We start from the raw sequence: 16131 nt of genomic DNA, 5'->3' as shown, positions 1-16131 counted from the left end.
AAAAAAAAAAAAAAAAAAAAAACACCCATCGAAATATCGAAATTCCGCGGCAAGATTATTCCGCGCCGATGTAAACCGATATTCGAACGAAGCGAATGCCAACGACAACAGGATGGAAGGAATTCGAGCGGAAACAACTCGAGCCAGTCGTTTATTGACGACACTATTGTCGCTCGTAATTCGTTAAACGGCCGATTAAGCCATTCGAGCGGCATCGCTCGAGGGCACGAGTACACGAGCCGTGGAACGCGTTCGCTCTCCTCGCGTCGGCGAAAAGAATTATTTTTTTTTTCAATTCTTTGACCAACCTTGACCTTCGAACGGATGTTTCGCCGGAACCGTGAAGGTCGGGCCGGTTACCGCCACCGGCCGGAAGCGGATGTGACGTGATCGCGGATCGTTTAAAGTAACCGTGGAAAGGAAAACACAGGGGATTTGGCTGGTGAAGCGGGCATAATGGGGCGTTTATCACCACCTACGGGTTCTCGAGCGTGAAAATAGAAACATAACGGCCTCTGTAACCGTTTCGAATCGACGGCTGGATCTCGTCTCGATCTAAGCGAGCCGGCCAATTTTTCCGGATCGTTTTCGGAAAATTAATTATTTACTTTTTCGATCTTTTTTTAAATCTCGTGTATTATATATATATATATATATATATATAAAGTAAAATTTAAACTCGATCGTTTTTCTCGATTAATTTGAATAGAAATATGAGGAGAGAATATATTTTTACTTCACTTTCGTTTCCGCCGAAAATATCGATTTTTCGCGAACACGTGCGGTTTAGATGTACGGTGGCCGCGAGTTGGTACAAATTTGATATTCATTCTTCCGAGAGTTCTCGAGTTAAGAGAGAAGAATGGCTGGTATTCTTATCCTCTCCGCACGCGAAACTGCCAGCCGGAACAGGAAATGACGCGGTCAGATCGGCTAACGGGCGAATAAAACGGCGATATCGAAGCGTTTGGATCCCGGATGTTTTTTCTCTTCTTTTTTTTTCCTTTTTCCTCGAACTGCGAAATAATAACGGCAGCTTCTTCGCGCGTGAGATCGAGCGTGAACGATTTTTTCCAGACGATTTTACAATGAAAATCGATTTAAAACGCGACCTTTTTTTTCGAAAGAAGAAAAAAAGAGAATCTAATTTTCGATTGGTCTTACCTTACCTTCGAGGTAACGACTCTTTCGATATTTTTTTTCCACACTTATCGTTTTCTTCTCCGTTTTGACATTTCATCAAAGATCGATCGAAATTGAAATTTCGTGCGAAATATTTCGAAAAAATGAGAAAAAAGATATATATCATTTCTCAAGCGAACAAGAAACAAAGAAATAAAGCGTATACCGGGGAATATTGCGAGATATATTTTTTTGAAAAGGCAAAGGAATATTTTATACACGGGAGAAATCCGTTGAAAATCCACGGCATCGATGCTCGTCATATCCGGTACCATTTTTCCTGCGAGAGAGAATCGGCCGTCTACCCTTTTCGCGCGTCGCACTTGGCAGCGGCCAACAATTGCAGTTTTTCGCTGCAACCTCTTTTCTTTTTTCTCTCCTGCGTCAACCCTTGCCCCTCTGTGTCAAAGCACTTCGTCAATCACCTGTCCGTTGCACGCGCGGGCATAGTTCGTAAGCTTCTGGAACTTGGACGATACCGAAGGTCTCATCAATTTACGACATCCGGCCAGCGAAGAGAAATTAATTTTCCGAATTAATCTTTCGAACTCGTTGTTTCGAACTTCGGTAGGAATAAAATCGAATAAAAAAAAAAAAAAAAAAAAAAAAAACATAAAATTGAGAATTACAAGAAGGAAAAAAATAATGAAGGAAAATATAACATAAATGTAGTGAGATAATGAAAGGAATAGTAAATGGAAAATATAGAAGTGCGAGTATGATTCTTTTCTCTGTTTTTTTTTCAATTAACAAAGAATATTGGATAATATGAATGACGTGGCAGAGATCTCGTTTCCTACGAAACGTGAAATAGAGCCTAACGATAGTTTTCGATGTAATACGAGTAGCTTTCCTACTCATCCACCGCAGAGAAATAAAATTAACTCGGCATCCCACGAGTATTGCGAGTCGTAGGTGTTCTTTAAAACGCGTGTATTCCTGATAGAGGAAACAAATGCATACGGTTGTATACAGTTGCCCGTAAGGAGCATTAACGGAAGCTACGTACGTACGTTTCATTGAAAGTAAAACGATCGTTTCTTCGAATAGAAAAACGCTTGCGATAAATTGAATTCAAAAAGAAAAAGAAACAGGAAAGGAGAAGAAAAAAAGATTAATTAAGAAACAAAATTAATTTCCTTGATCTCTATTCCGTTTCTAAAAAAAAAAAAAAAAAAGAAAGAAAGAAGCATAAATAATAATTTTTCATTCGGACAATACGTTTTTTCGTCTCGAAAAAAAATTTCCCCCTCTCCCCAAAAAAAGAACAAGAAAAGAAAGAAGCCGAGTGATAATTTTCAATTTCCATCCCCCACGTTCTCTCTCGTCTTCTTCGATTTAAAAAACGAAAGAATAAAGGAATAAAAAAATTCGATCGAGAAGAAAAAAAAAAAAAGAAAAAAAGGAAAAAAGAGGAGAAAAATTTCGATTTTTCGATCGTGAAAACGGAAAGGAGAATGAAAATCGTGGGGGTTGCAGAAGTGGTTTTGCCGCGTGTGTATCGATTGGGGACGCGGTTCGCCCAGGAGACTAGCCTACATTCTAGCCCCCCTTTTCCTTCGCCCTTCTCTACGGCCAACTTGCGTTTCCCCCTTCCCCGTGCCGCAGCCGGTCCCCCTTTTGCACCCCACGCCCCAACCTCGAGTCCTCATTCAACATTCCCGTCCTCTCTCCATTCCACTCCCCCTCCCCCCTCCTGCCCCTTCGTCCCTTTCTCGCTGCCTTTCAATTGCTACTCGGACACGGATGAACGAAAAAGAGAGGGGCAGACGCAGACGTTGCTGGGGAGGGGGAAGGGTTGAAACGAAAGAATCGAGAGGTATGTATACATGTATAATATATATATATTTTGTGTGTGTGTGTGTGTGTGTGTGTGTGTGTGTACGAATGGAATGGAACTGGAAAGAAGCGTACATAAGCTTCTTTTATGGGCGGGGGTTGAATGAAGGGGGTTCGGGGAAGGAATTGGGACAACGTGGATCGATGGTAAGGGTTGTTGATCGATTGTTGTTGTGAGCTCGAGTTACTTTTTTTCTCTTTTCTTTCTTGTTTCGTTTTGTTTCGTTTCGAGGGTTTCAAACTCGAATGGAACGAAATAAGGTTCACTTTAATCTGGTTCGAATCGAAGGTTTGTAATAGGGGGTTGTCGATCGATTTTGTTCGAATGGGGCAATCGAAAGGCTTTGCAAGCTTTGTTCCGACGAGATTGGACGAAGGTTGGTTTTAAACCTTGGGATCGAGTTAGGGGAATTGAGGGATTGATTAAAGGACGAAATTAGTTATTATTTTCCTTCTGCCTTTCTGCCATTCAATACAACGCGCTATTAAAAGGAGGGAAGGCAAAATTTCGGGTGAAAATTCGTTACGAAAGGAAAGTGGATTCGAAGCGAAAAGGGAGAGGAAGTGGTAAAAATTAAAGTGTTCGATTTCTTTAATTAATAAACTTTTGCGAATAACAAACTTTTATCTTTTATCCTCGCTTTAATACCCCGATAATCTGTTTATAAATAATCCCTGCCCGACAATATCCCGTTTCACGAACCAGATCACCTAACCAAACTCAATTTTCATTATAAACAACCACGTATCGCGTTTCGAGCGTATCGAACGCGACGAGGCGAGGGGCGTACGAACACCTTCGGATAGAATTTATTTTAAAAGCGTGCCGCGCGTTGATCGATCCCCCCCCTCCTCCCTCTCCCTCTCTCTCTCTCTCTCTCTCTCTCTCTCTCTCTCTCTCTCTCTCTCCGCCTCTTTTCCGGCCCGAGTGATTTTTCGTCGTCGAACGACTTCGAAAACCGAATTAAACCCCGTTAAAATAGGTCGAGCGCGACACATCGAATCCCTCGACGCGAGAGATTGAACCGTCCCTGAACTATCCGAAAATAATAATGCGGCGCGAGAGCCCCGGCTCTCGTTTCGTTCGTTTCTCCCGGCCATTCAAGCCCTCCCCCTCCCCCCGAGGAAGGGGGGAAAAAGGCGACATCGCACCCTCGATAAAGGCGAACGATGCCTCTGGAGGAGACGCGGCGAAAGGGGGTGGAGAAGCCGAATGGAAAAGTGTGGAGGGTAAGGGAGGAGGGAGTTGAAAGTTGGCGGAGGAGAAAGAGAGGAGGCAGCCACCTCTGGCGGTGGAGGTGGTGGTGNGGTGGTGGTGGTCGGTGGCCGCGGCACCCTCCCGTTCGAAAGGGGGATGAAGGAGGAGGAGGAGGAGGAGGAGGAGGGGGGAGGCTCGTCGGTTGCAGTGTAAAAGAGGGGAAGGTGGGTCGCCTCGTATCCGTGTCACGAATGCGCGCGTCTGCACTCCACCTCGCCACCCTCCACGGCCACCGAAAGAGGTGAATGCAGTTGGCCGTCATTTTGCAACCCGTTCAGACGCCATTCAGATGCGTCGAATGCGAGTGGCCGGTGTCGCGCCACTTCCGTCTGCCCGTTAACTTTTCCACCTTTCGTTCCACCATCGAGTTTCTCATCGATCAAATTGTCAATTGCCCTTCCCCGTTGGGAAGGATCGTGTACGAAGGGGCGAGAATAAAAGAAAGAAAAGAAAGAAAAGAAAAAGATTTTCGAGCGAGTATTTTTCGGTCCAGGTATTGGTCGGTGATTATCGACAATTGGTGATAATGAGTGTTGGCCGAGAGGAGAGATTGCAGACGAGTAAGAGTAAGAAGGGCGAGTGATCGTGATATATTCTATCTTGGGAAAGGAGCGAATGGTAGAAAGAGGTGCGAGACCAGAGTTTTAATTCGTAATTAGTAGACGATATTAGTCGGGGAAAAAAACGTGAGAGAGTCACTCTGCACGTGATCGTGACAGTTTGGTCGAGAAGAAATATAATTTGGCGAGGGAGGGAGGGGGGGAATAGAAGAATAGAATGAGAGGAAGGTGTAGAAGATCGAGTAGAAGTTGAGAGGGGTCTCACGCGTGTGCACGCGTGGGGCCGATGGTCGACTACTCGTAACGAGACGCCTACGACGAAGGGTGAATCGACACACCGAGATCTCTGAATGGACCGTTGGAGTGGTGTTCGTCCCTCCTTCAAACGAACCGGAACGATGAATTTTTCAAGGATCCGCGAGAGACGCGAGACGAGTAACGCGATTCTCATCGAGAAACGAACTGACGACTCCTTTACTCTCTGCACTTAAAGGTGAGCTAAAGATGTTTGCTCCACGATTTTCGAGGCGCTGAATGCGCTGATTTCGACCGATTTGTTTTATCCTACAAAGTATTTTGAGAAATCTATTTCTTGGAAATTCACTCGAGTTTATTATTATTACGATGCGCTAGAGCTCCTTCTGAAATTATGAATTTAGAAAAATTCCTATGCAAAATAATCGATTTATTAATGTTATACATTTCTTGATAATCGCTATTTGATTTAGGATAACAAAATTATTGAAAATCTATTTCTTGGAAATTCACTCGAGTTTATTATTATTACGATGCGCTAGAGTTCCTTCTGAAATTATGAATTTAGAAAAATTCGTACGCAAAATAATCGATTTATTAATATTCGCGTGACTATAGTTATACATTTCTTGATAATTTGATCTAGGATAACAAAATTATTGAAGATCTATTTCTTGGAAATTTACTCGAGTTTATTACGATGCACTAGAACTCCTTCTGAATTTAGAAAAATAATCGATCGATTAATAATATTCGTGTGAAGCAGAGTTTTGTTGTAGGTAGTTATAAATTTCTTGATAATCGCGATTAAGAATAACAAAATTATTGAAATTTACGTTCGCGTGCTAGAAACGTTTTAATTAGCCGAATCAGGAGTACGATCACGTAGATTTCCTATGAGTCATTCTATCATGAGACAACCAACCTATTCCGCCGAGAAATCGATTCGGCATAATTTAATCTACTTGAACGCGGTTAACTCTCATCGTCTGTCGTTAAAAATGCAATTGCATTTTTCGACGACACCAAATTATCGATCCGAAAAATTATATATTCGAATCACGAACAGCTTATCTTTAATTTCAACATCGCTCGTCGTTAATTATTCGCAAATTATTATCCAAACATTCGTTTCATTTTCGAAGAATTGCAGGTGCGAGAAAGGAAGCGAGAGACAAGGAGCGGAAGGTGGTGGAGCACGTGTTTAAGCGGATAAGCGGGGAGAAAATTTCCGTGGGTGTATCCCCTGTTTCCCTTCTTCTGCTTTCCAACGTGTTTCCAAAGGTTTTTGAAAGAAGAAGAAGAAGAAGACTGACCGGGAATATATCAAGGTACTGGTTAAAGTGATTATGTTTATCGCCCTTAGATACCGTCTCCACGGCTTCCCTTCACGCCCACGCCTTCGAAAATAACTTCTCCTCCTCGGTAAACTCTTCGCAATTTTCTCTCAGATTTTTTTCTTTTCCCGCTCTCGTTGTTAAATCACGACCTCGTTCAAACTGATATTCGAATTCGTTTCGTGAACTTTATTAATTGAACGGTACAACAGACTTGCCAATAATAAAACTAGTGAAAAACTAGTGGAAAACTGTTCACTTTTGATTGAAAATGATTCAAATAAGAGAAATTTCAAAGAGGCCATGATTTGATTAGATCTTTTTTGTAAATGCAATAAAAAAATCGATACAGTTTGATTATTTTTATCGAGGAAAAATTATTAAAAGATATTTAAAAAAATCATTGGTTTAAAGGATATTGTAAAGTTCGTAAAACCTGCAACATCTTCCAAACTAATGATTTTTCGACGTAAATAGATCAACACTTTTCTCGATTGCTATAATTAAAACAATGTAATTTTATTTAAAGAAAAAAAAAAAAAAAAAAAAAAAAAAACCTTCGTACATCTACTTCTTGATCGAATCATTTTCTCACACAATATGATAATAATTTTCCACCACTTTTACATTTACATTTTATTTATCTAAATTGAAAAAAGAAAAAAAGAAAAAAAATAGAAAATCCATAAGACGATTATTGAAATTGAAACGGAACGTCGAAACGAAAGATTGTTTTTTTTTTTTTTTAAAGAAGGATCGATGGAAAGGTTGGATGCACAGTTTTTTCAAAAGCGCTTTATCAGCGGTGGTCGCGAGGACCGTACGCGGCCAATGACTCACGATGAATAACGAAGGCTTTATAGTAAATGTTAAACGAGTTTTCATTGAGCGATACGCGTATCCATGTGGATGGATAAAATTCCTTTGACTGACGATTTATCGCGCTACGATAATTATAGGACGATTCATTTCTTTTTTCTTCTTTTTCTTCTTCTCTTGATGTCTCTGAGAGAGACATTGAAAATCACTTTTTCTTTTTTTTTTTTTTTTTTTTCTTTCAACTTTTGAATTACATGTGAATTTAATTAATTTCTTTCTCGTGAGATTAGATCCTATTTGCGAGATCGTCGAGAATATTGTAAATATTTTTTTAAACGAACAACTAAACTTTTCCTGAAACTTTCTACACAAACTTTCACGTACTACTAACTTTTCTTTCCCATCCGAATAAAATATCAAAAATAATCTTGCATAAATTTATACGATCCGATTCCAAAAGATTTTATTCAAAAAAAAAAAATTCCATGTCTTTTAGCCGTATTTCTCGACGAAAAAAAAAAAAAAGGAGAGAGAGAAAAAAGAAACCCTCGAAAGACGTGTCTCGATACCACCCACGCGTTTCTCGTTCGAATCGACGGTACACAATTTTACGCAAGTGCGTGTCTGGCTGCGTGCGCCCTGCGAAAGCTCGCAAGCCCCCTCCGAAGGGTGAATGGAGCCTCTAATTTAGTCGGTGCCACGACCTCCCTACGATTCGTACGAATCCACGCTCCCGTACACTCGTCAAACTTTGTCTTTTTTTTCGTCGACAATTTTTTTTTCTTTTTCTTTTTCTCTTTCTTTTTCTTTCCCTTCCAGTGCTTCGATCCAGTGTTCTCGTCGATTTTTTCTCTCGAGTTTTCAATTTTTTTTTTTCTACCAAGTTCTAATATATTCCGATACCCCCCAATCAATTAAATTGGAATCAGAGTGAATCTCGATGAATCTTGAACTACGGAATGTGTGGTAAAGTGGTTTGGTTCAAAATTTTGAGTCAAAACTTGGGTGAAAAATTTGATCGATCTCCCCGCCGATAATTTTCTTTCTTCTCGCCCATGGTGCTTCCATCGATCCATTCAATGTGCAATTTTAAAAGTTAAACTTGCCTTCCTAATATTCTTTCTTTCATTCTCGTGATTTTACGATATTCGAGTCATCATTTACGGTGATTTAATAAAACGATTGAAATCGAATACCATACTCAACACCTTGGAACACGGTGAAGTTTAATCGAACTATTGAACAATCCAAAATTGATTTAAATATTGCTAAAAGAAAATAATCTAATATCCACGAGAATAATATATTATCGACTGTATTAAAAATCTAAAAAAAACACTAAAGTTACTCGATGATTTCATAGATGAGTATTATTAAATTTAAAAAATTTCGTTTTTTATAATTAACTTATACGTGTATACGATTTAATTTCGATTTGGAAATATTCGACACGCGCCATCACACGTAACGTACTTATCTAAAATAGATTCTTTCTTTTTTTAACAATGCTGTTAAAACTACCACTCTCGAGCATACGAGCAATCGTGGTGACACGAGGACACGACGAGGTATCTCAACCTCGACAGATATCGTGAGAATTGGCTTCGTTCGGAGGCCCTCGATTAATTCAACGAATCCATTGGATAAACGCAGAGAGCGGATCGAAAATTCGGTTGAAAGCTGGATTATTGATTTTTCAGCCGGTTGTTCGGCAACAATGACAGTCGGTCAGCATTGTTGAGCATGAGGCATCGGTAGGCAGCTTCAGGGAGTTCGTTGAACGTTAGCTTCGAAGAATACGGGGTATTGTGTAATATGAGTAATTGTTGCAGCATGTGACTGGTCACTGGTTGAGTCAATTAGAGGAAAGAGAAAGAGAGAGAAAAAAGAAAGTGTTTAAAAGTTTGAAAAGAGAAAGAAGTGACAATGACGAAAGCTCGAAACATTTGACTCATAAGTAAGGAAAAAAGATTTATTTAAAAAAAAAAAAAAAACCGTATTCAACAAACTTTCGTTTATAAAAAATGAAACATCGATGACCGGAAGAATATATTAAGTTGGAATAAAATTTTAAGACAAAAGAGAAAAGAAACGGTATAGCGTTGTAATTTTCCTTACGCAAGGAAAGGTATAAAATTATAAACAGAGCGATTCGACAGAGCGAATATTGGATGTCGGCCGTATGGCAGGGATGAATGGGCAACATCCGGTTTTCTGATTCACCAAGATATTCTTGAGAAATGCGTAAGACACACGCCTAGACGTTTGCTCGATCCAATATTGTCTTAACTGATGGATAATTGATAAAATCGAACCGCTTTCGCCTTTTAACATGAGAGAAAAATAACCGTTTTGCATCATTTAATCTCATCGCTACGAGATAAACGAAGATTGTTTCATCATTGGTTACAAATCGATCGATCGATGTATTTGTATTTGTAAAAAAAAAAAAAAAAAAAAAAAAAGAAAAAGAAAAAAAAGAATCGAGGAACGATCATTTACAAACTTTTTATCGTTCACGGATGGAAAAGTATAGTACAGATGCAAACATGAGACAGTGTTTCGACGGAGTTTTAGTACACGGTAATACAAATCTGAATATTTTTCATTATTCTTATTTTCTTCGTGAGAGAATTTAATTTTACAGCGTACTATAAAGTGATTCATCCCCGGGATGCGTCAGCGTATCAGAAAAATATTTCTTTTGATGTTGACCACCATGACGAATATCCATGACCCATAAATACTCTTAGGGAGATATGTTTACGTTTTTCTTTGCCGTTATTTATTCATAAATTGAGGTTCTATTGATCTAATGATACAACGAGAGTAAAAATAAGTCATATTTTTTTTTTTCTTCCGTTCTTCGAGATAAATTGTAGAAATGAATTTTGTGAAAAGATAATTCATTTTCATAAATTGTTGAATAAAGTCTCCCTATTATTAATGCGTCGAAAAAAAATGCTATTATCGGAAGTGAACACGATACCGACCATGTGAGAACGCATCAAACGGATCAAAATAATGTGTATTCGTGTCCTAGTCAAGATGGAACGCAATGCTTCTCGCTCGATCTCAATAGGCAAACGTAAAACTTGATTCCGAATGCACTTTACTATCATTAGATGCACGTGCTTCGCTTTCATTCACCTTGAGTTTCTCCCGCCAAATTCCCAACACCGCTGGTAAACCGTCCATGTGATTGGCTGATGTTTGCGTGCGGCTCGTCACTGATTGGCCGATATTTCCTCCCGTATGTAACCGAGTGCAAGGCCGAAGGGAACCGAAGCCCAGGTCAGGGTACACGAGCGACGTCTTCGGCAGTTCGAACGAGAAGCTTGCGCAGTGGAGATCGTTCGGTCTCTATTAACGATATCAACATGGCTGTTTATATGTTCGTGCAGCCGCTATTTTCAAATCGCGATTCATACATTATTTTAAATCGTATCATCCTCGTGTTCCTTCTATATTTGTTTCTAACAACAGGTATCGATCAAATTTTTTTTTTTGGAAATTTCTTTTTTATTTATACGAATATCGCGACTTCCTCGATACGTATGTATTAGTCCTGTATACACAGTTGGAAAACAGGATGTAGTTTATTCGTGTTCCTCCACTTTCGTGTTTGTGTATAAATGGAAGTACATGTATACAGACGGTGACCGTTGCACGATTGTGTCAGTGACTGGAACGATGTCTATTCATCTACTTGTCACATGCAGTTCTCTCATTGGTGTATAGTCTATCTCCTCGTTGCCTTGTCATCCTTCCCTACTTTAGAATCTATTTTGTACTCCGTTCATAAAATTAACACGATGTTTACTTCCTGTATAACGGCACAAAAGTCGGAAGGAATGATTTCCGAACATTTCTTTGTAAAGATTGAAAAAATTCAGATTAACGTTAAGTGGAATGTGTCATTACTAATTGACAGGTGGCATGAAATTATGGAAAAGTGTTCGATATTGCGTTAATAAAAGAAAAACGTAGAACGTTGTTCTTTTGATAAAAGTTTGACTTATCGCGTGTGCTTCCACGCATAACATTGCGTAAATACTATATATGTTATGACATTTTAAAAATATTGCTTGTTACTATCAAGATAAGCGAAAATTACTATGTGAATGTACAAAATATAGTATTTTATTGATGGATATCTAACTTAATAACATTACATAGAAACTGAGATATAAAATATTCCTTATAAATCGATTAAATTATTTTTAATGTATTGACGTTAAATCTTAAGTACATTTAAGATAATATAAAGTACTATATTGATATTAAATCTTAGTACACTCAAGATAATATAATTGTTGTGATATTGAATGATTAAAAAAAATTTGACCTTTCTTTTTTGCAGGAGGAACAAGTACTCCTTTAACTAATCACTATGTGAATGATGCAAATTATTATGAAATCTCAAGCAATGATGACAATTCAAGTCCCTTGGAGAAATTTTACTTAATTACTGGACAAAGGTGGCACACAGATACTGTGCTACCTATTCCTTTATTACCATCTACAGAGGGAATGTCTGCTCGATCTCATCACAGGTAAATGTTTAGACTTCTTATTTGATGTATATATTTATCAATTTATAGAAATATCATTAATTTATATAGAAATGAATTTGATATCAATTTAAGATATCAACTTTTTATACATAGAATCCCACAGTCCATAACGGGACTGGATGATGCTGGAATGGATTTGCAAGCAGCTCAACTCAGTACCCGCACAGGACAGGAGGTACGTTCCACTGCAACCTTATCATGGCTAGACTGGCAATTGCCCCTGTTTGTAGCAGTTTGCGCCATCGGTGGCGTCATTCTCTTTACATTTCTGGTAAGATTTTTCTCAAATTTCATTTTCGCGTTATCCAATATATTTATCTGAATAAGATATTAATTTTCCAAATTCTATTTATAGATTTTGTTATGGCTGCGGAAACAAATGTCGCGTGAAAAAGATACCGAAGATGGTGATAGGAGAGGTTTGGTAGAAGAAGGTGCTGTAGGTCACCCGGAAAAATCTGTAAAACCTTCAAAAGGATCGATTGAATGGGTTCATCAACCCGCAACGAAATCATCAATTCAATCTGTTCCTACTCGACCTCTTACGCAACCCATTGGTTTACCAGAAGTATGATTATTAACTGATCAAAATGATACAATTATTTATTGAAATAATGATTATAAAATTAATGAATTTTTATTTATTTTATTAGGTAATGTCAGTAGCAACTCCAGAACGCAGACCGGAACCGATACGCATAAGGACTAAAGGATTGTTAGAACGACGTGGATCAAGCGCAAGTTTGACTATAGAATTGGCACCACCTCCAGAAAGTCCACCTCATATTGTTACACCTACTCGTGAATGTACTGCAGAGGAATTTCTATTAAGCGCTGGAAACGTTTTATCAAGAGCTCAACTTAGAAAGGCAATCAGTGACACGGCATCGTTACATAAAGAATTTTGGGAAGTTCCTCTTAATTTACCCGAGAAATTAGATATATGTGGATCTGGGGTGAAGAATAGATATTGTTCCGTATTACCAAATCCACAATCAAGAGTGATTTTACCAGGTCCTTCTGATGATCCTCTTTCGAGTTATATTAATGCCAATTATATTCGGGTATGTTTAAGAGGAAAAGAACTAAAAAATTAAAAATTTCGCATTATTATCTTTATCCTATCTAAATCTATTTTAATCTAACAGGGATATGATGGAGAAGATGCACGCTATATTGCAACACAGGGACCATTAGCTCACACTGTGGATGATTTTTGGAAAATGGTCTGGGCAGAAAAAGTACCCGCGATAGTTATGATGACGAAACTATATGAAGCCGCCAAAACAAAATGCGAAGCATATTTTCCATTGGATAAAAATAATCGCATACAGGCTGGACTGTTTACAATTATTGTTATTTCTATTGATACAAGAGAAGGATACACGATTAGAGATTTGGAACTTCGATATGAAGGCGAAAGAAAGCATGTGCAGCATTACTGGTAATTACATTAAAATCTTTATTCTTTTTGAGTCATATTATTGGATTATTTAATATATGATTAATAAACAATTATAGGTATGATTCATGGCCGGATCATGCCGTACCTCAAACAGCGGATACCCTTGTTAGTTTAGCTGCAGAAGTAAATTCTTTACCAGGTCCGGTCGTTGTTCATTGTAGTGCTGGAATTGGACGAACTGGCTGTTTCATAGCTTTAGCTACGGGAATGACGCAGTTATTACGAGATGGGAATGTAGATGTATTGGGTATTTTATGCCAAATGAGGTATAAAATATTTATTTGATGAACTAAAATTTATAACTTATTTAAATTTTAATGTCTTAAAATTTTTTTTTAGATATGACAGAGGTGGTATGGTTCAGACAGCAGAACAATATGAATTCGTTCATCGTGCACTTTGTCTGTATGAACAGACACTTGAAGGTGGTAAATCATCAAGTTCAGGTGATTGAAATTACAAACAAAGTGATTATGGGAATTGATAAAAGTTCAGTAGAAGAAAAAGAATTGGTCTTAGAATTATTATATGAAAAGATTTACGAAATGAATATGGTCTGCAACATATTATTAACGTCCGGGTGTGAACATTTGTACTATGGAGGAAATCCTATGAAAAGAATCTCGATTTCAATTCTAGACCAGCGGATGTCTTATTCGATCTTCAGCTATTCAAGATGAGTTTTATCTCATTAAATAAGCTGCCATTTCTATACTGCCATGACAAATCGTTGACAATTAATATCAGTCACAAAGCTCAAGATAAAGGTAAATGATTATTGACTCATGTTCTAAAGAGTTCTACATTATTCTTAAACGGAATTAAAACTGTTTGACAAATGGGGGAAAAAAAAAAAAAAAAGAAAAAGAAAAAGAAAAAAAGAAAAAAAAAATACTTCAATTTGACTCGCGAGATATCAGGGTTTGTCAAAGTATTGATTCAGATTTTTATGCATTCTCTGTGTGTTATAAATTAGATTTGTTAGTTATAAACATTTGCATCTATGATATTCTCAGAGTCCTATTCTTTCTACATTATGAGCAGTTCTTACTTAGCTTTCCAGTACAGTAAACTATTACAAAACTAATGTTGCTGTCTACTATACAATTACAAAAATAATAACATTAATAGTTATAATTATTTCAAAATAAAATCTTAAATACACAGAAGGGCAAATAATTATAAAATTGGGACCCAGTTTAATTAAAAAATTTTTATCCTATTTGTAGTTCCTAGTTAATTTTACAGTAAAATGTACACACAATGATTTTTTCCATGATTTTTAATTAATTTATCAATAAAGACTGAATGCAGGTAGTACAATACGTTTATTATATATTATAAGTTATAAATTTAATTAGAAATATTATGCTTCTCTGATACAAAGCAAAATTTATGATGTTATAAGATTGTAAAAAATATAATCTTATTTGAAAAAAAAGAAGAAAAAAGATAAATTGTAGAATGAGTTTGTTAAGTTTTAAAGCAAACTATTCATTATATAGCAAAAATAAAGTTGTTATAGCATTCTTTCCAAGTATTATGTATATACAAAGCTATGATTATTTATTTTCTTTACTGTACTTTGAGTATGAATTAATATTTAATAAAATTCCAATATAATGCCTTGAATTAATGATGATTCAAAAGAATTTTTGATTGTTTTTTTTTTTTTTTTGATAATGATCAATTTTTTTGGTTGAATATTAATCTATAATTGACAATAAGTGTGATTTATGAGCTTTTAGGATTTGATATAAATTTATTAACAAAAATGGCAATAGTTTGAACAGCAATGTTCAATTCTCTGCATAGAATTATTATTCAATTTTGACATAATAATACCAAAGTTATTAATATTCATTAATATTATATACTATAATGAGATATATTGCAGACTTTATAAGATTTATGATTAATAATTGAAATTATGAAAGTTTGATTTATTTTTTTTATAATTAATTCTCACTGAATTCCAATTTAAATTATTATTCCATTAGGTTATGTATTTCGATTTCAGATTGTTTTGAATAATTTTCACAATTTGTGGATATGTTGTAATTAAAAATTTAGCTTCATGTTATTTCAAAAACATAATTAATTTGTTCATCGAACGTGTTATAACATCACCATTCAAATTATTGATATAATGTTTTAGAATTCTTCAGTCTTGTAAACGAACAGTGTGAACGTGTATTTTTGAGCGAAAGATTGTGATATGTATACATATATAATATATAATATATATATATATATATATATATATATATATATACTTGTACATATGTTGTACAGAGAGCAAAATATATTTAAGAGATTATGTATTTGTGTAAGTGCAAATTGAGAGTATATTATTTATGAGTATAAAAGCCTTAAGCAACTTTAATGTAAACGTATTAATAACGTAACAATAACAATAATAATTATTTAGAAACCCTTTGGTGTTCAATTGTACTTATGTGACGTAATAAATGTTTATAGTACCCATGCAATGTTTACGTGTACTTTTTTAGGAAGTGGAGTACTATCGCGATTATGTTTATTAAATTTCCTTTGTGAAAAATTATTATTTATAATAATTTTGTAAAACATGATTTTGTTTTTTATTTATTAAAATTTGTATATTTTATAAATTTGTTTTTTTATTTTTAAAAATAAAAACTAACCGTTAAATTTGAATTATTAATCCGCCATTTTGATTAAAATATTCAATTCTTTCAAACATAAATTCGTATAGAAACTATTATTAAACGTATGCATTATGTACTATAAAAAAAATTTATATAGTGTATATGTATCATAAAAATTGTATTAATATATTTTCCTTATATATTATCTG

The 16131-nt window shown here is 36.2% G+C and overlaps 1 protein-coding gene across 4 annotated transcripts; it reads left to right on the top strand.

The window, feature by feature from the left end:
- The first annotated feature begins 4555 nt into the window (after positions 1-4555).
- Positions 4556-14876, top strand: LOC122721061 (tyrosine-protein phosphatase non-receptor type 5-like). 4 transcript variants are annotated; one of them, XM_043948283.1, is made up of 11 exons: positions 4556-5332; positions 6240-6425; positions 8782-9004; positions 9083-9833; positions 11614-11806; positions 11900-12098; positions 12183-12395; positions 12481-12891; positions 12976-13271; positions 13349-13558; positions 13632-14876. In XM_043948283.1, the coding sequence occupies exons 4-11, from the start codon at positions 9773-9775 to the stop codon at positions 13744-13746; spliced, it is 1698 nt and encodes a 565-aa protein (XP_043804218.1). In that variant the 5' UTR covers positions 4556-5332; positions 6240-6425; positions 8782-9004; positions 9083-9772; the 3' UTR covers positions 13747-14876. The 4 variants fall into 4 exon arrangements, with proteins under 4 accessions (XP_043804218.1, XP_043804219.1, XP_043804216.1 ...); XM_043948284.1 differs by lacking the exons at positions 4556-5332; positions 6240-6425 and having other exon boundaries at positions 6434-9004; XM_043948281.1 differs by lacking the exons at positions 4556-5332; positions 6240-6425; positions 8782-9004; positions 9083-9833 and adding an exon at positions 10433-10736.
- The last annotated feature ends 1255 nt before the right edge of the window (positions 14877-16131 follow it).

The sequence above is a fragment of the Apis laboriosa genome, unplaced genomic scaffold, assembly GCF_014066325.1.
Source record: "Apis laboriosa isolate Shangri-la unplaced genomic scaffold, ASM1406632v1 scaffold13_cov153, whole genome shotgun sequence".
Taxonomy (NCBI): domain Eukaryota; kingdom Metazoa; phylum Arthropoda; class Insecta; order Hymenoptera; family Apidae; genus Apis; species Apis laboriosa.
Note: the sequence above shows the minus strand (reverse complement) of the source record. Positions and strands in the feature narration are given on the sequence as shown.